The sequence below is a fragment of the Chaetodon trifascialis genome, chromosome 5, assembly GCF_039877785.1.
Source record: "Chaetodon trifascialis isolate fChaTrf1 chromosome 5, fChaTrf1.hap1, whole genome shotgun sequence".
Lineage (NCBI taxonomy): Eukaryota > Metazoa > Chordata > Actinopteri > Chaetodontiformes > Chaetodontidae > Chaetodon > Chaetodon trifascialis.
In genome coordinates, this window is record NC_092060.1 from 26,927,750 (window position 1) to 26,948,818 (window position 21,069).

Sequence of the window (21,069 nt, forward strand, 5' to 3'; positions counted from 1 at the left end):
GTCCTCTTCATGCATGCCTGAAAGCTTGAGAAGGCTTTAATGTGTCACAGACTGCCAGGACACGTCCGCAGAGCCGTTCTCATGGCTGATATGTCGTCTTTGCCTGTGGAGTTGCTCAACTGGGTTGCTTTGCGCGTACAGATCCCTGAAGGTGTACGGATATGACAAATTGTGTATTTGTTACATTGACTAGTCATCTTCGCTTACACTAGAAAGTTTCACCGCCACATAAAATGAATTCATAAATTGACTGTCAGCATAAGAGTGAAATGATTCATTGTCATGACCTCACCACTCAGAATAGGAAAATGTTCATATTTGTGTTTTTTCAGTGTGTTTGTGTGTGAGCTTGCTCTTTGTCCCTGCATGTAGCCTCTTATGCAAACATGCACACGTGCAGCCATTTGTACGTGTATATGTGACGACGTGCACACAGAACGGGAGCATGTAGCTGACAGAGAGAGAGAGAATCATGAAAGTGTGTCATGTCAGCAGGTTGAGTTGACTCTGAAGTCTCTGTCATGCTGTCAGACTGCAGAAAGAGTTCTTCATTCTTCACTTGACTCAGCTGGAAGTGACTGGATGCTGCAGGATTTTCCTGCTACAGCAAGCAACAGTTGTTTAATAATCATCAATCCAAAATATGATGACTTACAGAACTAAAGAAAGCCTTGTCAACATTGTTGCCCTCCCCATCTCTATCATCAGTGTAAGTGCCTATGAGCATTTTTTTTAAATGTCCTCTTTGAGTTCAAATTGTCTTGTGTTTTCTTGCGTGTGGAATTTCACATAAAAAGTGTCTTGAATTAAATTTCTCTTGAGAAGTTTATATTTTTGGTAAAGTTAAGGCATTAAAAACATTTTTACAGACAGTCCAGTGCAGTACAGATTTGTGCCCTAATCTTCTTCAATCAAAAACAAAAAAGTTAATCTGTCTAGCCAAACCAGTTACCATCATTTCAGCCAGACAGCCTCCACTCAGGAGGTTTTCCTTCAGTTCACAGGACGTCACGAGAAGCACATTTGCTTCCTGAGCAGCGATACATTCAAACACAAAACAACAAGCTAAATAACATGGAACCATTCCATCGATCACCAGATTGATAATGCTGATTATTGATGTCGGATCAGTGAAAAGGATCAAAGATAAACGGCTCTTGGAAAATCACTTGTGAAATACCCGTGATGTACAATGTTTTCATTTTGCCGAATAACCACAAAGCTGACGTGAGTCTGGTTCAGACTTTCCATCAAGTAAGTATGTTTAGGTTTCCACAGCGAGCGGAGCAAAGCCAGTTTGTGATTTTCATTTGTGTCCAGGTCTACTCAACCCTGGTGTCACACACATGCAAAAACCTGTTAATGAGTATTTCTTGCAAGAACACTTCATTCTTGACCAAACATTGTGGGTAAACTGTGCAGATGAATGCACATCATCATGTTGCTCGTTATTGTAGAATTATTGATTTAGAGCTGACAACACAATACTGGTTCCTCCACAACAGAGCAAACGTTATTTTCCAAGTAACTCAAACTAACGGACCGTGGCAGTATTTTAGAGTCAAGAACCATAAAAGCCTTTTGTCAACAAAGCCTCACATGTCAGCACATTAGCAGCAATCTAATAGGCTTTGGCAGTCTGAGGCGGCCGTTGCTTTCCCACAAAATCTTGTGGCTACAGCAGCTGTCATGGCCTGAAAATGGCTGTTAGGACTGTGTAACGATATTATTACATCTGGTATCAAGTAAAAAAAAAATTGAAAATGCAAAAATGAATTTTGGTATCACACCCAGGCTCGTATTAGTCATGTGTTTGTGTTGCGCAGCTGTGGATGCACTGCAGAGAATCCCAGTAAATTTCAGCCATCAAGCCGCAGTTAAATAAACATGTTAACTAAACAAGAGTCTTCAGCAAACTCCAACTAATCTTTAAACTAACAGCTTTATCCTCCTGCTCTTCACAGTGAAAACTAACAAATGTGCCACTAAAACAGATACAATGAACACTGAAAATCTGGTTTGACTTGTTTATCATATATAAACAATCTTTCCTATAGATGTCTGAGCGAACAAGGCTGAACGATCATACATAAACTGAATATACGTCACAAAGACAGGACCAGAATGCAGCAAATGACAAATTATTGAACACCAGAGTTGCTGTTACCTGAAAATCTGAGATATTTGTGGATAAACTGTATAATGTTGCAAGTAGGGCTGCAACTAATAACTAGTTTCACTGTTGATTGATCTCTGGATTATTTTCGTGGTTAATCGATTAGTTGTTTGGACTTTAAAATATCTGAAAATGGTGAAAAATGCCAAGCAGTGCTTCACAAAGCCTGAGATGATGTCCCAAAGATATTCAGAAACCAGAAAATATTCACATTTAAGACACTGGAATTTGTTTATGAATTGATTATCAAAATATCAAAAAAATAGTTGGTGATTGATTTAATAGTTTACAACAAATCGATTAACCGATTAATCATTGCAGCTCTATTGCAAAGTGACCATTTTATGTGAAATATGACATTTGCTGGAGGTCTACCAGCCTCTCTTTAGGACTCAAACCCACAACAGGCACCTCACTGAAGCTGCAACCGCTGCCTGAAAATGACTTAACTGTTTACTGCGTTTCTCCAGGATGGAAACAACTGATGGGAGCAGACGGAGCGTGACTCAGAGCACAACACAGCTTATGTGATGAATAGTTTTTTTGGTGCCTCTGTTCAAAACAGAGTGCTTGATAGGAAGTCTGATATACCCTGAGCCTCTTGCTCCTGTTCATCTTGTGTGGTGACATTTTATTGGATAAGGACAGGGCTGTTTCGGCGAGAGAGAGGGGGTGAGAAAAAAAAAAACCAGGGTCATGACAAGAGAGGAGAAAAATCTTTAAGCACCTGTAGTAAAACACAATGCACGGTTTTGAAAACAGTAAAGGGAGGAATTTTTCTAGAATGGGCCAAGTCACGTCTTCAAGGCGGCCGAGACAGAGAGATGAAAGCTCCAGGGAGCGGAGGAAATGGGGGTTGAGGAGGCGTCACCTGGAGGACTGCCTGATACTGACAGGATCCCAACCAGGCAAGACGCCCTAAAATCTGACTAAACATAGGCGCTGGAGAGCGCAGGGTTGTTGGGGGTGGATGCAGTTGCAGACAGCTGTTTCGAACCAGATCATCAACCTGCAACAGCTCAGAGGCCCGAGCTGCCAGATGCTGCTAATCCCAACAAAAGGTACAAGATGTTCACCCTGGAGTTCGTCATAAAAGCCTGTGATCGGTATTTGTCAGCAGCAGGCATGATCAAGATTAACAAGAGGCTGACATAAAGCTCACAGTGCAGAGACATGGAGTGATTCGCTGTCGGGGAGAGGAGGTGGGCATTTCCTGTGACATTCATGGTGGTGCAGGCTCATTTACGGGCAAAGAACCTGAGCGATGTGTTTACTGTGCTTGCAGATGGGTCGTTTTTGTTATGACTTGGGTGATAAGCATTTGCATGATAGGGTGGGTATGGTGATAACGAATGTTTATGACTGTCTGGTGTCTATGTGCCCGTGATTCACGGAGACAACAATGGAAACCAGAACCAAAAATGGTGTGTAAGCTCACATCCACGACATCATTTAGGATTATAGCCAGTGTGATAGCCAGTGTGCACACTTGGCTGACATTTTCCCCGGCATCTACTATATTTTTACGTCTTTTCAAAACTGACTCCCGAGTTAAAAAAACATCCACCCAAACAAAGGACATATAGATGTGATGATAACATTTGTCCGGTGACACGTATCTGAGGGATTGTTTGAGGGTGGAGATTTCCATTCCTCCTGTCGGTCTCAGCTGATTGACTGGAAGCAGAGCGTAACGTAATGCAGCACTGATACTGAAAACAAATGAACTCTGACCAAAATCGGACCACGACTGATCATCTCATTCTTGCGAAAGTTGTTTTTCACATTTTGCAAGAGTGAAGGCGGCGAAGGGCTTCCTGGGTGTGCGAATCCCAGCGGGAGCAGACGGGTGAGGGGCAAGGGACACAAACTTCAAAACACATCATCTTTTACTTTGCTTTTAGGTTTCCTGCTCCACCAAAATCTGGAATGAAACACACGTAAACACAGACCTGACAGCTGCATTTCAACTGTTCACTCGGCAGCAGCACAACTTGTACTTTCTCCTGTACCCTCATTCTAATTTGAGCTGGCATCGGTTTTCAGACCTTTATTTATCCAGGGAGGGTTTTGCTGAACACGCTTGCTGTTTTTCGGCAACGCCCTCCTTCCCGTTCACACCTGGGAGCTGTAGTCATCAGTTTTTATGGATAAAAAAAGGTATTGCGCTGTCCTTCCGATACAGTTCGATGGTATCTTACCTTTGGGTGGTTTGAAACTTTAATGTGTAATCACGGCTCAATCCCAAGAGGCTAACTAGCTCGCTAAAATCATAAAGTATTATTGCATGGTTTTCATTATGGTGACAAACAACAAACAGGCAGTGAGTGAAAGAACCCGACGACACAAAGAGAGGGAAGAAAAACAGAGAGGTTTGTCATCTTTTCAAAAAGTCACAATATCATTTAATATAAAACACCTTTAAATTGAACATAATCAGGAATTCGCCATCAGGAGTTCCACCAATCCACTACCACTTGAACACTGCAGTCCACCGGGACAGCAGCTGACTTCAATGGTACTTCCGAGTGCACACAGAAAAGGGTTGAAACATGCATTTACTACATTGTACAAAGTCAAAAGCGAAAAACAGGAGGTCTTTTTTTTGCCATTATCGGCAGAGAGTCTCTGCTGCCTCGTGAGGGATCCAGAGGCAAAAGGGGGGACAGTCTTGATAGTTGGGCATGTACAGAGGTGTCCATTTGTTTCCTGGCACTTACGGATAAAGTGCCCTCCTCTCTTTTAGACCGTCAGCTGAAGGGAAAGCGGAAACTTGGTGTAAGGCAGGAAATTGACTCAACACACTTCAGATATTTCAGATAACAGTTGCAGACTTGCTTAATTTTGACAAAGAGCAATGTCAGAGCGGCTCCCGTGCTGTGAAGTCCGCATACAGTGTTTCTGTAGGTCTTGGCAGTAACAGAGAGCTGTCTCTCTCTACACAGGCTCCCCCACCACGCTGCTGGTAACGATCAGTGAGTGAGGAAGCACGTGTCCACTCAATGGACTCAGTGGTGCTGCGTTTTTGAACGTCAGACACGTCAAAAATAGAATGAAGAGATTCCTCCCTTTTGTCCATTCTGACGACACCTGATAAGCACATTTCATTCCCAGCTTTGTCCCTCCCTCTGTCTCTCCCCCCTCTCTTCTACACACACACACACACACACACTCTCTCTCTTTCTCAACGCACACACACGCTCACACTACAGATGCCACGGAGGTGACGGAGGTCACCTTATTGTCTTCTGCCCAGGGCTGCAGGTTCTGCAGGGCGTAGAGGGAGGAGTTGTGCAGGCAGAGCGGGTCCGGCTGTAGAGGCTGGCTCAACGTCTTCTGGAAAGCTTCCTGCTGAAGCTGCAGCATCAGCCGGTTGGCCTGCTGCCTCTCGGCTTCTCTCTCCTCTGCAGTCTGTCTCCTGGGTGGATGGTGGAGACACGGGGGGACAGAGGAGGATTTAAGATCCACATGATGTTTAAGTTTTACACAAGATTGACTAATGCTGCATATCACAGCAGTGTTCCCGATGAACGGTCGCATGTTCTCAAAAAGAGGCAACGTAACTTTCATTTTTCTGGTTATAGTTTCAGATTTTCCAATTTTTGTTCTGTATTTTTTCCTGCAGACAACTGGATAATTTTACTTCCTCAAACCTCGAAGAAATATCACCATACAACGTGGAAAAACATCACTTTTTGGTTGAACTGGTCACAATGGTGCAACCAGTGACAAAGAAAACAAAGAAGAGACATGTTTCATTCTACTCTCTAAATAAATGATTGCCAGCAAAATAACAAGAAGATGCAACATGCTGAAAAAGTGTCTAGAAAGAGACAAAATCCTGCTTGAAACTGGATTTTCAGTGTTCATGATATTTTAGAGTGTGTTTTTCTTTGGCAGGGCAGTCAAAGAAAAGGGATGACATGAAAATCAGTACACTTTTACATGTGTCAGAAATTGTCCAAATGAAACCTGTTCATTCGCTGTCACTGCAGCTTTCTCTGTATGTTTATTCAACACCTGTGCCAGCAACTGCAGCTTCGGGCCAGGTGGCAGCTGATCAGGGTGAGTGACAGGTGTTACACACAATGTGACTAACCCAGGGGGAGGGGGCACAGTACACTTCCTGCCTGAAGGTGAAACATTGCATCTATGTCTTAATGCGATGTGTGTTTTTCTGGCAGCTTTAAAATAATGCATCCTCTTGATGGAAAAGTTGCAGTGTTTATGTTGGAGAGTAAGTCTGCAGAATTATTAAAAGAGAAAAGAGCTGGGAGGATGAAAAGTAGGAAAATTTTTACAACCAAAGCCCCAAATTCTGCTTTCATGGTGATTCAGAGATGATAAAACGCAGATTTTTCTTCTCCTCAGCTGAAGTTTCTTTCACATTCAAACCAACTCTCCTGCGTTTTAATCAGGACGTTTTCTCCTCTGCGTGTGTGCTAATTTTAGCCCCAAAATGGCCTGAACAGTTCTTAATTAATGCACAGATTAATGCACAATGAAGACTTTTCTTGGCTCTTTTGGAATTATGAAGGTGTTACTAATATCACAAAGCATAACAAACAAACGATCGCCATCAAAATCAACAATAAAATGCAAATGGTGGAAATCACGGGCGGAAACACACCTCTAAAACACTCTTTCATGCACACCAACCTCCATCCATTAGCCACACATTATTGTTAACAGCATTATCATAATACGATTCCCCGGCTGTTGATTTGATCATCCTCTTGTTACTAGCGTAGTCGTCACGCAAAGACATCCCTCATGCTCATCCTATCAGGTGCACACTACAGGGAAATGGCATAAATCTCTGCAAAACCAGGAAATCAGAAAAACGAGCTCAGCCGATTCCCTTGTTAGTTGTGACATGCCGTTCAGTCTTGATGTAGTTTGTTTTAAGCAGATTCATTTTCATTCCGTCTTGTGGTGAAGACTGTCCTGTTTTTCACGGCTCCTGGATGTGCCTTTTTTCTGTTTGTAAAAGGGTTCAGACCTTCAACACTACACAAACATTTTTTTACGCGTCTTCTATGTGTAGCTTTTGAATCTAAAAAGCTTTAGGATCATTTAAACATTAAAACCCTAAGAGGTCATTTAGCTGTTTGTAATACGCTTTTGAAATATGCATCCTGTCCCTTTAACTACAGGCAGGGCTTCATAATTTGATTTCCTACTCATTTACCTCCAAATGGCTATAAACAACAGTTAGAATGAAGTGAAGAAGTGTGTGTGTGTTTCTCTGGCAGCCGGTTCCTCCTGTGAGTGTTTCAGTATTACTTTGGACAGCAGGTTTCTAAAAGGCCTTTCAGGAGGCTCAGGAGTAATTGTGCTTGGTCAAGTGAACTGGCCTCGACTGGCAGCTAGGCTAAGCAAAATAGGTGTTGTGTTGTACAACGCCTCCAATGCTTCAGCTGCGGGCCGTTTTGCTTGTGTAAAACATCGGGAAGCATCTCGGATCCAGGAGCAAAACACATTCAGTGCTGTTGATTTATGGCGCAAGAAAAATTGGAAGGAGTGGCTCATCTGCCCTCATAAAGACAAACAGCCTCCGAAACAATCCACCACGGACTCTTTGTTTTGCTTAAGTAGATCATGAGGGAGAAGAAATGAGCCAAATACGGCCGAGGAAGAGAGGGCTATGATGCTTTAGCTTTATTGTTCTCAACTTTCACACCAGCAAGCTGCACCAGAAAGCGCTTAAAGTGCAGGACCCCCCCGCTGTGATCTTACCGCCATTTTGTCCGTCTGTTCTGAAACCAGGTCTTGACTTGTGCGTCTGTCATCTTCAGGGCCTTGGCCAAGGTGGCGCGCTCGGCCGACGCCAAGTACTTCTGCCGATGAAAACGTTTCTCCAGCTCGCAGATCTGCACCCGGCTGAAGGAGGTGCGAGGCTTTTTCCTCTTGGGCGGTGTCCGGTTCTGGTAAGGGTGGCCGATGCGACGGGTCACCGAGAAGGGCGAGAGGGCAGCTGAAAATGGCCAAAAAAAGAAGGTTTATTTGACTTTGATGATTCTTAAGCATTTCGCTGAACATCATGCAGGAGATTCTGCCAAAAAGTCCATGTTAGCATTAGCAAAAAGGTTACTGAAAGAAATTGAGGTGTTTGGACTTTAAGGGCTCAAGATTAATATCTGTTAGTGTGAGCAGTTATTTCCATTTCTAAACTAGAATGATCTGAGCTTCTGAAATTTAGAGTTATTTCCCTTGAGGTTTTGTTTCGATAGGCTCATGTTACAAACACAATTTTGTTTTCCAGTCCTTGAGTAGATAAAATTATTGTCCATTTTGTCTTAACTCTGGAAAAGCCAGTGTGTTTGGGGAGTCTAAGAGAAGGCCCAGAAGCTGCCAATTGAAGAAGATAAATGTAATTACAACTAATATTCCCCTGCCAGATTCTGAAAACCGAACAGCACACTGGTTTGTACAGAAATGAACTCCAAGGAAAAGTCAGAGAGAGACATTTAGAAAGCTGGAACATGCAGCATCTGTTCCAAAAACTGTTCAAGAACAGATCATGCTTGCAACTGGCAGTAAATTGGCCTCCTGCTGTAAAATGATGGTGAAAAGCACAAATCAAGATTTAAACTTCTGCTTAAGCATCATTATTTCCACAAAGAAAGACACAAAACTTTCATTATCTAAGCAGCACACAAGAGGGATGCAGTTAAAAATCAGCTGTGTGAGGATGGGTGAGGTAGGGGAGGTGGCTGGTGGGCGGAGGGGGTGACTCACCTGGGCAAGCCCCCTTTGGAAAAGGATAGTCTGCTAGAAGGCCATTGCCGTCTCGCAGGTGAGCGAGCTCGGGGTAATAGCATTTGGCTAATGTCTCCACAGTGCTCCAGACGGGGACCCTGCCGATGTCTCCCTTGGGGAGAGGACAGAGGGACCCGGTGGGCCCCGGCCCCCCTGTGGCCTCTCCGACTCGGCTCTCCTCTGCCTGCTCCCCTAAAGGAAAGGGAGACACAGTAAGGTCCCACATCTGGAGCACAGCAGCCGCTGTGCAGGCGCCGACGCATAGCAGCTAATCACATGAGGGAAGCCTGAATGATGAGCAGGGTCTACTTTAACATCATTTACTGCTGCTTTCTTAAGTTAGCGTTTGGAAAGGTTTTGCTCCAAAATGAGATATCTGCCATTTAGAAATATAAGTGACAACTAGCAGGTTTACAAAGATAAATCAAGCACATACTGGTCAGCCAATCAGAAAATCAGGGTTATCCTCTGACAAAGTAAAGGTGGCCGCTTGTTATCTAAGCACCTTTCACATGGTTTCAACCTACAGTACAATTTTTGAAACATGGGTAATTTTTTACCATCAGACAATTTAAATTCAAAGATATTGAATTTTTGCACTAAACAGCTTCCATACAGAACTGAGCATTTGTCATTAAAACTCCTAATAATAACATTACAGGGTAGGTCATGCACAGTTACACAACTTTTCACCATTTTTGCAGAATAGACCACCTATATTTTATAGATATTGATGATGAATTTGAGGCAATGATTTCTTCTTTTAAATAAACGTCAGCGTACATGTAACGGCCGGGCTTTTCTCAGCTGCTTTGGCACTGTGTCTCCTCAAAAATATGAATTATGAGCCTCTGCTGTGTTTCAGTTCATTTCTTCGCATCACTGCCCGCTGGTCCTCTTTCACATGTCACTGAATCTGGGTATTAATAACAACTTATCTTCAGCATCATAAAATATCTATGAATCCTGTCTATTTTGTCAGCCATGGGTAAACAGAAGATCGATAAATGTAATGAGATCGTTTTTGGCCATAGATCCACTCCCCAGCCACATTCTCGTTTTGAGGCTGAATGGAAATCAACAGGAGAAAAATGGTTTCTGTCTCCTTCTCTCCCTCTCTGCATCTTTATGTCATTCCTCCCCAGCAAGCTGTTTCGCCTCCTGTCTTACAGGGTGTTTATTTGTTTTTGTTTTGTCCGGAAAGCTCACTAGAAGCCAAAATGAATATGAAAACATCTGCATAGGTGTCCCCGGAGGGCCACGTGCTGCCGCTGCTGCTCGCAGACTTTCAGCGCCCTGAAAATTCATTTGCCACACAGACGATGACAATTTGGATGGAAAATGGAACATGAAGCTATTATGTGCTCGGCAGTCGTTTCCAGGGAGCTGCCGACGTCCCCTGATGGTGCTGAACACGAGTGGCAAATAGAGGCGTACACGAGCAAATGATTTGTAAAATAAAGATGAATAGCTGCAATGTGCTGTTACAGTAGGTCACATAAAGTTAACATTACCTGAGTGGAAATTAGCAATGCAAATTTAGTGTCTGAAATGAAAACTCACTACCTTTTATTGTCTTTTGTGCTGGATTTATAATGACCATGTCTTCTTTTTCTTCCTCTAATTATTACTTTTAATCTCCTATGGTAATATTGCTATAATATTATTATCAGGTTTCACATTATGTGTTGCTCTGATGCTCAATAGTAGTATAAATGGTAATTGTATCCCTCTAAAATTCCTTTTGGGACTTAGACAGGCATCTGTGGTATTTAATCATGAGTTTATGGTGACAAATTTCCCATGATGTTTCTGATATTTCTATAAGGTACTCACAGGAAGACTGCAGCACCTCTGTGGCCCTTAATCGTGAGTTTATGGTGACATTATTGCATTAATCATATGTTTTTAAATTGAACATGATACCCAATTTTATTCCTGTGGTGACTTTTCTGTGATTTTCTCATATAGATACATTTAAATATTGCAATTGGTCCTTTTTAGTCGGCGTCTAGTTGCCCAAAAGTAGCCTTACGGGTCACATGCTGAGAGCGAGCAGGCCTGTTGTTGCTCCCAGCGGCAGGTCTGGCTAAATAATACTGCATTAGATGGCTATTTCAGGCCATCTGTGGGCTAACTAATGGACCAGGCACATACAAGCACGTTCAGAGGCAACCCAAGTGGAACACAACATGCAGCAGGAGCCTTTGGATGTGCCAACTGCAGAAAAGCCTTCCCTGCAGTGTACAAAATGCTGATAAATACGTGATACAGTGACGCTATGGATACTGCATCAGCCACGTTTCATGTTTTGACTGGACGTGTAAAGCTAAGACAGTTCAGGAATCAGATATGCTTTCAGATTTATGCTCTGCTATTATTATCAAGAGCGTAAGCTAGAAAGGCTGCAATCTTTGTTAACCTGACGTCAAATCAAAAGACTGCTCCTGCTCAGCTGCAGCAGTCTGAATGAAATGCATGAATGGAAATAACCCAGAACAGTCCTGTGTTCTTCTGTCTACGTCACTCAGATCTGTTCACTGTGCCCTGATATGAAGTCAGCTTTTGTCTGAGTTTAAAATGACCTTTTACGACAGTATCACACAAGGTCAACATATGGAAAAGGTGTGAGGCAACATGATAAAACATATTTATGTTTTTGGAAAACAGACATTTGCATTTTTCTGAGACTAATGTCAGAGTAACATTCAAAAAGTCTGCATATTAAAAAAAGCTGGTTGCACTTTGGATTTATGGTTACTATTCTGTTTTCAGGATCAGCATAGTTAGCCAATAACAGCCTGGAAAACGCTGAAACTGGCACTGCAGCATCTGTGTGAAGAAGGTGGAAAATTATTAGATTTAAAAAGAGAGAAAATCTTGCTCCTATATATATATATATATATATATATATTTTTTTTTTTTAATGGAAATAAATATTGCTTTTTTTTGCATTTTTTTCTTCCTCTTTGTCAACTGAAAAAGAAAATATGGGGGAATACTAAATCTGCTGCCTGGGTAATACAATTTAGCATAAGCATATCAAAAAATAAAATGCTACCATGGAGAATATGTTTCCCATAATAAAACCATCTATACTTAATAACACTTCTCGGTGACAGCGCCTCCCTTCCCCACTGCGGATATTACCTTTGTAGCAATCTAATAAATATATCCGTGAAGGATTCTAAAGGGGATATTGAAATATAACATGAACATATATTGCTATTTATTACAGTATACGGGACAAAAGGCAGGGACACTGTCTTCTGTCACACTGGGAAGCAGACGGACAGGAGAGGGTTCAACACGGAAATAAAATCCGATTTTTCTTCTCTGCTGCCATTAAGTCCCAGACAGAGATTTACTGGAGAGAGAAAAGGGTTTAATTATGTTTTTTTATTGGTGCTACGTGGCCTGTAGAGTCACACATGCTGTATTATGCTTCAGTTTATTGTCAAGATGCCCAAACCACCCGCATTATCCTCTACTATTACTATTATTATTACAGCAGTGCCAATTTATAACAGCTACTTTTAAATTGTTGGCCATCATATAGTTACTCATTTAAATGAATTCAAACAGTCCAGATTATACATTTATGGTTTTACGCATCTTGTTTTGCAAAACACTCAACAGTATTATTGACTGAATAAATGTCTCAGTCTATATTTTATGATAATAGCTGGAACTTTGTTTTTATGTTTTTGCCTTTTTAGTTTATTTCTTTATTTGTCACGTCAGAAAAATCATCGGTGACCGTTGAGCAAAAATATGAGTTTAAATAAAAGTAAATGCCGAGTGGCACAGGCAAATAATGCCGCCAAAACAGCAATACTATAACAACTACCACCACTACCACCACTACTACTACTACTACTACTACTACAATAATAGTAATAATAGCACCGTCAAATGTGCGGTGACATTTGATGTAAAATTAAGAAATAATTCAGATGAAATGAATAACTTTCTGCTCCTGTGATCAACACAGACCCACTGGTATAAACAGGTCTTTGCTTAATCCTCCGCGTCAGTCTGATACAACTTCTCATGATCTACAACACGAATTTAGGCCATTCGGACGCTCGCCAGGCTGAAAAATATCTGCTGTGCAATTGAACAGGTTTCGTTTACAATCCAAGCAAATAAAAAAAGCCTCCCACGGCTGCCAGAGCTGGAAGCCTCTGGCAACATGTTTAGCTGTTTAGAGCTGCAAGAGGCCGTTTTTCTCCTCCGGTTTCAAGCTGAAAAGCCAACAGAAAAACAAGAGACCGAGAGAAACATTTAAAACGCTGCTCTGGCCATCAGGATGGATGATAGTCCATCTGATTTACGGCCTTTTATAGGAAACAGAGCAGGCTAAATCTGGATAGTGTGTGTGTGTGTGTGTGTGTGTGTGTGTGTGTGTGTGTGTGTGTGTGTGTGTGTGTGTGTGTGTGTGTGTGTGTGTGTGTGTGTGTGTGTGCTGCTCATCTTTGGCTGATCAATACAGTGGAAAGATATAAGCAGCGAAATAATTACAGCGACACAAAGCTGAGAGAAATTAAACGAGAGGCCCTCAGTGACTATGAGCAGAATTGATAAGCCTATTTACACCGTATCTTTTTGCAGTTGACATATCGTCCCCCAGTATTTAATAATTGATCAGGTAGAAAGGACGGAATGGTGAATATTTAATGCGTGGAGAGGTGGGGGGTGAGGGCGCGCGAATCCATGATCATTTTCATCTTCATCACGATGAGGTCATGAGAAAAAAGAAAAAAAAAAGACCGTAAACCAAATCAATAAGAGAATAAAATAACACATAAAATATAATGATATGAAGTCGAATTAGCAGAGCAGAGATAATCCCTGAACCTAAGGAGTTCAGAAATATTTTTAAAATCTGCATCTTCATTTATGACGACACAGAACAGCCTGTTTGTTTGAATTCACACGTGCAGAGACAAAATTCAGCATCTGACCAAGACACAGAAAAATGAAAAATGGCCGTAAACAAAACGTGAGATTTTGTCCTTGCAGGTAAAACACAAAGCATATGGATAATAAGAGTGGATTAGAAATGCCTTGATCTAAGTATGAAGGTGTTCGAGCTCCATCAAAATCTTATCTTGTGAGACTGAAGAAAAAACGATTAATGCGGGATTATGGGACGCAGATTATTTGCACTAAAAATATCAGCAGGGCTCGAATTTACGTGTGAAAAGGCACAAATTTCTGTTTATTTGAAAGAAATTGTTATTTGCCATGTTTTTGTTTTCATTGTCTTTTTCTAAAGAGGAGGATAAGAAACGCAGAAGGTTATTAAAATCAAAATAAACTTTAAGTCTATCTGAAGTCTACATTTCTTATTAAAATGATTTCATTGCTGCGTCATTAGTAATTGCAACAGAAAACAGAAAAGCAGCCATCAGTTGTTGATTTTTACTTTTCTTCCAAATTCCGTTTTACACAGAAAGAAACGGAGCATCTTAATTAATATTAAGAAGAATCTGGGTTAACAAAGACCTAAATCTGGGCTCCACGAATGAACCAAATCAAGGGTTTATGTAAATTATGCACATATATTTTGACACATTTGCTGCAATGACTGAGGCGTTAAAAGTCTCTAAAGTAGAATAAAAATGTTCCATTATTCGTAGTGGAATAATGTAGAATGTATCATAATAATAATAATAATAATAATAATAATAATAATAATAATAATAATAATAATAATAATAGAGATAACCTGTTATTATCCACTGTTATAATAGATTTTAAGATGACATAAGTTATTACTATTATGACTCATCTTCCTGCTTTCTCAATTGGCTCATAGACGAGAAAAAAAAAATCATTCATCCTCATGAAAAGACGGGGAGCGTCGTTATCCGTCATCCGCTGTAAATGGAGAGTGATGGTCCAATACTGATTCATCAGCATGTCCATGTCAATTTCTCCTCTCGTTTATCAGACTACCCTTCCAGCATAATAAAACCGACTCTGTGCGCGCATATACGATTCGTTATAGATTACAACCTTAAGAGGAAATCAGCATCCACTTAGGCCCAATTCAGTCCGCACGCTTTAGCGTTCAGGGTCTGTTTTTTAAACACAAATGTCAAGAAATTTACAACTCACACCTGTAAGGTCATGAGGAAGTCACACAGTAACACTGCTGCTCTGCGCCGGACTCTGGGCTCATGCATTGTCCTTTTAAATGCAGGTGAAGGAGCAGGAAGGTTATATAATCATCTGTTTGAATGGGAAACACAAGTCAGACTACAGGTTGCAGGATCGCTAAGAAACTCTTTTTACCTGTTAATCTGTCCTTGGCAAACCTCCTACTGCTCTCCATCCACGGGAAGGTGAAGTTTGCCGCATTCCCCATCCCCATCCCGGGCACCGAGGGGATGCCGGGTCCGATGCCCGGCGGATGCGTCGAAGGGGGCGGATGTGGCGCAGCAGCGGCGGGCGGAGGCGGCATGGGTCTGTGCGCGGGCACCCGGATCACGCCACCGGCGCCGCCTGAGTTCACGTTAACGTTCATGTTCATACTGACGTTCATGTTCATGTTGACGTTGTAGGAGCCGGCCAGACTCGCCGCCGCCGCCATGGAGCAGGCCGGGTTGTAGACGCTGTTGTACCCGTTGCTGTAGACATTGGAGGACAGCGCGTAATCCGGGTCGCTGGTCCGGTTGGGAAGCATGCAGCCGCTGGACTGGTCCGAGCTGTTGAGGATCTGGTCAATCCCGAAGCTGATGGGCTCATGCTGCTGCTGGTGCGTCTGGTTCACCTCCTCGATCCCGGTGTGCTCCATAGTTTCTTGTTTTTGTCGGTGATGTTTGTCAGTATGTTCTAGCAGTGCTCGGATGTATTTTTGTCATACAATAATTCTCGCCTTGGGAAATGAAATGTTTGTATGTGTGCTGCAGTGCTGGGCTGTTTTTTCTTCTCAAGCATCGACACAGGCCTGCTCTACTCCCAGGAAACCAACAACGTGTCCGGCGCAATCCCAAATCTTGCCATAATTTTTGTCCAGCGCTTGGATCGGGTGTTCCCTAAATTAAATGCCTATCCATCGGGCTAAGAAACAGCGTATCCATCTTTAACAGCGTGTTCTCTCCCAGTGAACTACACAAAAAACAACCTAACGACAAGAAAAACAGCCGCAGATGGTTATCCTGAGTACTTACAGACAAAAATCCTGGATTTTTGGGAAAGGCAGTTCTCTGGAGAGGCTTGGAGCGCTTTGTTCGCCTATTCTGGCTGAGACGATCCATACGCAGAGGGCATGGTAGGCTACCCAAGCTCGTCGCATTAAAAGAAAGCAACAGACAAAGCAAAACAAACCCAAAGAGGCGAAAATGAAGCGCTGACCTCGCAGGCGTGGATATTAATTGGAGGTGAGAGCGAAAGATGGCTCTGTTGTGCTGAATGGTGAAGTGCGTTTCAGCAGGTGAGACAACCCTCTGCGTAAAAGCTGCCATTCGGTCATCCAGCCAAACCTCCCTCCCTCTCTCTCTCCCTCCCACCCTCCTCCTCTGTAGGGCAGTTGTTTTGCTACGATGTCTTAAAGAAGCCGCAGCTTTCTTTATTTCCTGCAGCTTTTCTTGTAATAAACAGGAGGTTTTGTGCCTTTTAGTGGTGCCAGGGGTCCGGGTCAAGTGGTTTCCAAAGAGTTTTGCGTCAGTGAGCGAATACATGTTTAAAATCTAAATATATAAGTTCATTCAGTCATTCAAGATCAATCGTTGAGAGGATGCGGTCAGAAATAGAAAAATGCCTCTTTTCATGACAGAAAAGACACATTTTATCTTGAAAGGGGGACACAGATCAGGCTTTTTTTCTTTTTACTGAGTTTTCATGGCGCCTCTGAGTGAGTCTGTCACTGTCAATGCTCGCTTCATTTTCATATTTTCCTGTCCATCTTTTCCCTGACACTCTTCATATTAGCCTCGCTCTTTTGTTGGCATGTGATTAAAAAGGTTTAGATGGAAGCTGGTGCTGTGGCTCGCAGCCTTCCAGACCCCTGGAGAATCTAAGCCAGGGTTTTTTGGGACGTGTCTCCCACCTGAGAAGACTCCTGCTGTTGGACGTGATTTGGTACAGAACTTAACAGCAGGTCTGCAGCACTTTGTTTCCGAGGCAGCAGTGAAACCTGGGTGTCTTTTTGTGCGCGTGCAATTAAACCATCCACATATTTACCCATGGACCCATATAACTCGTCTGAGGACCCCTAGAGTTTCCCGCTACACCAGTTCAGGGACCACCAATATTCGGATCAATGAGCAATGAGCGACTGAGCGACTATAAGACGAGATGGCAAGTTGCAGATCATGATAATGAGCCTTATGAGCCTTATTCTAAAAGGCAGGTTACATCAGCACATTATGTCCTACAAGAGACAACAAATACTGGTCCATATCTGTGTGTGTTTGCGGGGGGAGGGGTTGCACTGTTATACACAATGAAGCCATAAATCCGCTGATATTGACGGGAAGTGTGCAGGAGTATAGGCCTGATTTAAAGGCACTGATAGGCCCATTCCAGCGCGCGTTATCACAAAGTAATGAAATGCAAACCAACCGTAAGCCATATTTATCCTATATGGGAAATAACATATAGACCCAGGAGTGAAATAAAGCCTTTACATCTCCAACATGTAGAGCAAAGAAGGATAGATAGATAGATAGATAGATAGATAGATAGATAGATAGATAGATAGATAGATAGATAGATAGATAGATAGATAGATAGATAATTAAACAAATAAATAACAGCTGGAGTCACATCATGAAGCCAAATGTGAAACGCGGCGTTGCTGATTTGCACAAATTATTTAACCTTTCTCCGCCCGCAGCGACGACGCGGATCGCCGGGGTCTCAATTCAATAAAGATGAAAAATGGCTCATAATAAAACCGCGACACGGGGAAAAACGAATTTAATATATCACCGTTTTATTACGCACTTATTTCACTTTCCGTGCGAATAAAGATATCTCTCAACTGCACAAGGTGGCTAGAGGGAAGCATAAAAATCAATTGTGTGAATTCGAGGCCATATCAATAACGGTGCGGGGACGAGAGCAGCGCGAGTGCAGCGGCTATTAGGCCTGTTTATATTTGCGCGTTACAATCAAATGAATAGGGACGAGAGGATGCGCTGCGCCTCAGATCAGCTTACTGACAAGGTAATTGGCCGTTTATGCAAAAAGCAGAAAGATCTATGGGCCGGAAGGCGGAAAATAATGTTTGAGAGGCTCGTTGGGGCAACACATCTCTCCCTGACTGCTGGTGATGTCAGCAGCAGAGATGTGATGTGTGACCGTGCGTCAAACCGAGCGGTTCATCTTCAGCGGCGCAGGGATTTCCGCACTTTGTCAGGCGCCAGGTGAGCCCAAAAGGTGCAAAAACCCAGATGTGTTGCGTCAAATTTAAGGTTGAGACCTGTCATACATCAGTAAATATTCAGTGATCGATCAGCTGAGTTCACAGCGTGCAGCGCTGCTGTGGCACACATTCTGTTTCAGTATATAACAATTAATATTACATTTTTCTTTCTCTGTTTAGTTGTTCACCTTCATTTCACACTTCTCTCTTGTTTGGCAGGGCAGGCTGGGATGCCACGTGCACCTTTCTGTCATAATAGGCCGTGTCAGTCAAATCACTAGTATGTAAATCTATCTATACTTATATCTATTTTGAATAGATAAATGGCTTCGGGCTGATTGGAACGCCTACACGCTGTTGGATTTTGCACTTTTTGGGTTAACCTGGCTTCTTGCTATTATTTTTAATGTACAGGATTATCCAAAGTGTACACATGCACGACCAGGCTGAGCATTTGATGACCTCCTCTAATGAGAATCATTTTCAGGTGTTCCCTAACAGTTTTGGTTTGAAGTTGCACGGTTTTCTTATCACCGTTGGGTTAACTGAAGCAGCACTAATGACTCTTCCCAGTGCAGTACATGCTTTAAATGTGCCAACGAAATTAACTTCATCCACTATGAGAGCTGCTGTGGCTGTGAAAGCAGCCTGTTATCTCTTAACTGCAGTTTTTATTTCATTTTATTTTTATTAATTTATTGCTTTTTAATTTTTACATGTGACCAAACTAAAAAAATTAGAGCCTCTGAAGATCTTTCCAACACTATTTAAATTTTTGCAACTAAAACTTCAAAATATTCCTATTTGACTGATTATAACTCAAATGTCAGGAAGCAGGACGTTTTAAAACCTTTGCAGCACACTTGGTGTTTTTATGAGACGAAGCTCTTCGCCAACATGTTGAACCCGATGGTAAAATGCAAACCTCGAATCATCAGGAGCAATACTGAGTCCTCTTTATTGAGCCTGACAAGCAGAGCTTACTCAACAAGACAGCAAGTGTCCTGTTTCATTATTCTCAACAAGTTAGGCCATTCACTGTGATTCGCTCCCATGAGCTGCTGTTATAATGAAGCATAAGGAAATTAAAATGATTTTAAAGGCTTATCTGATTTCTAATGTGCAGTTTGGGACTCGTCAGATTGATATGTCACCATTAACTCCATGAAAATTACCATCAAAAGAAAGATCTGTTTTCAGGTTACATCTGGGCAGCACACAAATAATGACAAGATGATTCTGTATTTCTACTGAAGCTACAAAGGAGGAAAAATCCCATTCAACCATGTCTTTTGGGTTTTTAATATTTTTGTAAATATCATGTTTTGACGACCGGACAGAGCCCAAAAAGAGTATTCAGCCAAAATGTTATATAAAAACCTTTCACACCAAACCCTTCACATATTTCTCCAAATCTGCACATGTGCGTTTGACATATCATTCTGCAAAGGAAAACACAGACCGTGGATGTGTATGAAGTGCTTACACTCCCTGGTTTCCTGCTCCAAACGCTTCTTGAAGGGTCTTCATGAGGCCACTTTTGCTCTATTCTTAGACATCTCTCTATCTGCTGCAGCAATGACCCAGTTTTCCCACAAGGATCATTAAAATTTTATCTAATAAGCTATAGCAGCAAAACATGAGGGAATTGAAATTATTATTATTTTTTAAATAAAGATCCCTGACTTATTATGGGCTGCCACTATAAAACTCGTTATAAAATAGACCAATAGGAGGTCTACCTATAGCTTTTAAACGCAAACGTGACACGATGCCGTGCAGGATTGTAATCAGCAATTTTACTAATGCAATAAAACCCCATTGCCAATTAAGCAATACCTCCACCCCACCCCCCTGCACACACACACACACACACACACACACACACACACACACACACACACACACACACACACACACACACCCTCTCTCTCAATATGAAAGCCCCTTGCTGACTTTGCCCAAAGGCGTTGTCTATGGTTGCCGGCTGTGCGTGATGAATCGTTATCTCCAGGCCATGCTGCTCGTCTGGGTAATAAAGTACCAGCAAAGCGGAGACAAAAGGAATTTGTCACAGTTGCCTCCCCGATATATTAGCGACCTACCGGTCGGTTTAGCTTTCGTTTGGGGGTCCAGGGGCCTGCAAACCAAATTAAAATGAACTCAAAAAGTAAGAGGCAGAAAAGGGAAAGTTCCGCCTGTAAAGTTAAGTAATGGGCCAGTGGAGGCTGGTTGAGAGGCTGGAAGAGGCCGTTTAAAACCAGAAAGGGGGGAGCTAACCTCCTGCTAGGACCAGCGAAATAGCAGTTCCTGCTACGCTGCACCTGAATCACCTTTACGCAGACGCTCAGGTGCGAAGCGCTTTCGAACGGCCTCAGCCAATCAGAGCTCTGGAATCTATGGCTAGTTTCAATGCATTAAAGAATTAGCTTTTACAGATAATCAAACATTTAACTGAGACACTGCGTTTATTTAGACTGGATTATATGTGCATGTGCTCACAGAATGCTAATCCTATCTTTAAGATATTTTATTATTGCAAATATAATAAGACATAAATTAGAAATTAGACACTGAGCAGATTGAAATCTATATTACAGACCGTTATTACAGAGCTTTTAACATGGAGCCTAGCACAGTGGAGGAAGAGGTATTCACATTGTTTACTCAAAAGTAGAAATACCTCAAATTTTTATTGAAATAATAAAAAGTACAAAAAGTCTAAAAAAAACAAACTTGAAAGCAAAAATAA

At 42.1% G+C, this 21,069-nt stretch overlaps 1 protein-coding gene across 3 annotated transcripts; it reads right to left on the reverse strand.

Annotated features, from left to right (window-relative positions):
• Positions 1-4,638: 4,638 nt before the first annotated feature.
• tlx2 (T cell leukemia homeobox 2) lies at positions 4,639-16,351 on the reverse strand. Of its 3 annotated transcripts, XM_070962792.1 has the most exons (5): positions 15,242-16,351; positions 8,918-9,130; positions 7,916-8,153; positions 5,414-5,594; positions 4,639-4,930 (listed from the first exon to the last, which is right to left on the reverse strand). In XM_070962792.1, exons 1-5 carry the CDS (start codon positions 15,741-15,743, stop codon positions 4,919-4,921), a joined length of 1,146 nt encoding a protein of 381 aa, XP_070818893.1. In that variant the 5' UTR covers positions 15,744-16,351; the 3' UTR covers positions 4,639-4,918. The 3 variants fall into 3 exon arrangements, with proteins under 3 accessions (XP_070818893.1, XP_070818892.1, XP_070818894.1); XM_070962791.1 differs by lacking the exon at positions 4,639-4,930 and having other exon boundaries at positions 5,378-5,594; XM_070962793.1 differs by lacking the exons at positions 4,639-4,930; positions 8,918-9,130 and having other exon boundaries at positions 5,378-5,594.
• Positions 16,352-21,069: the final 4,718 nt, after the last annotated feature.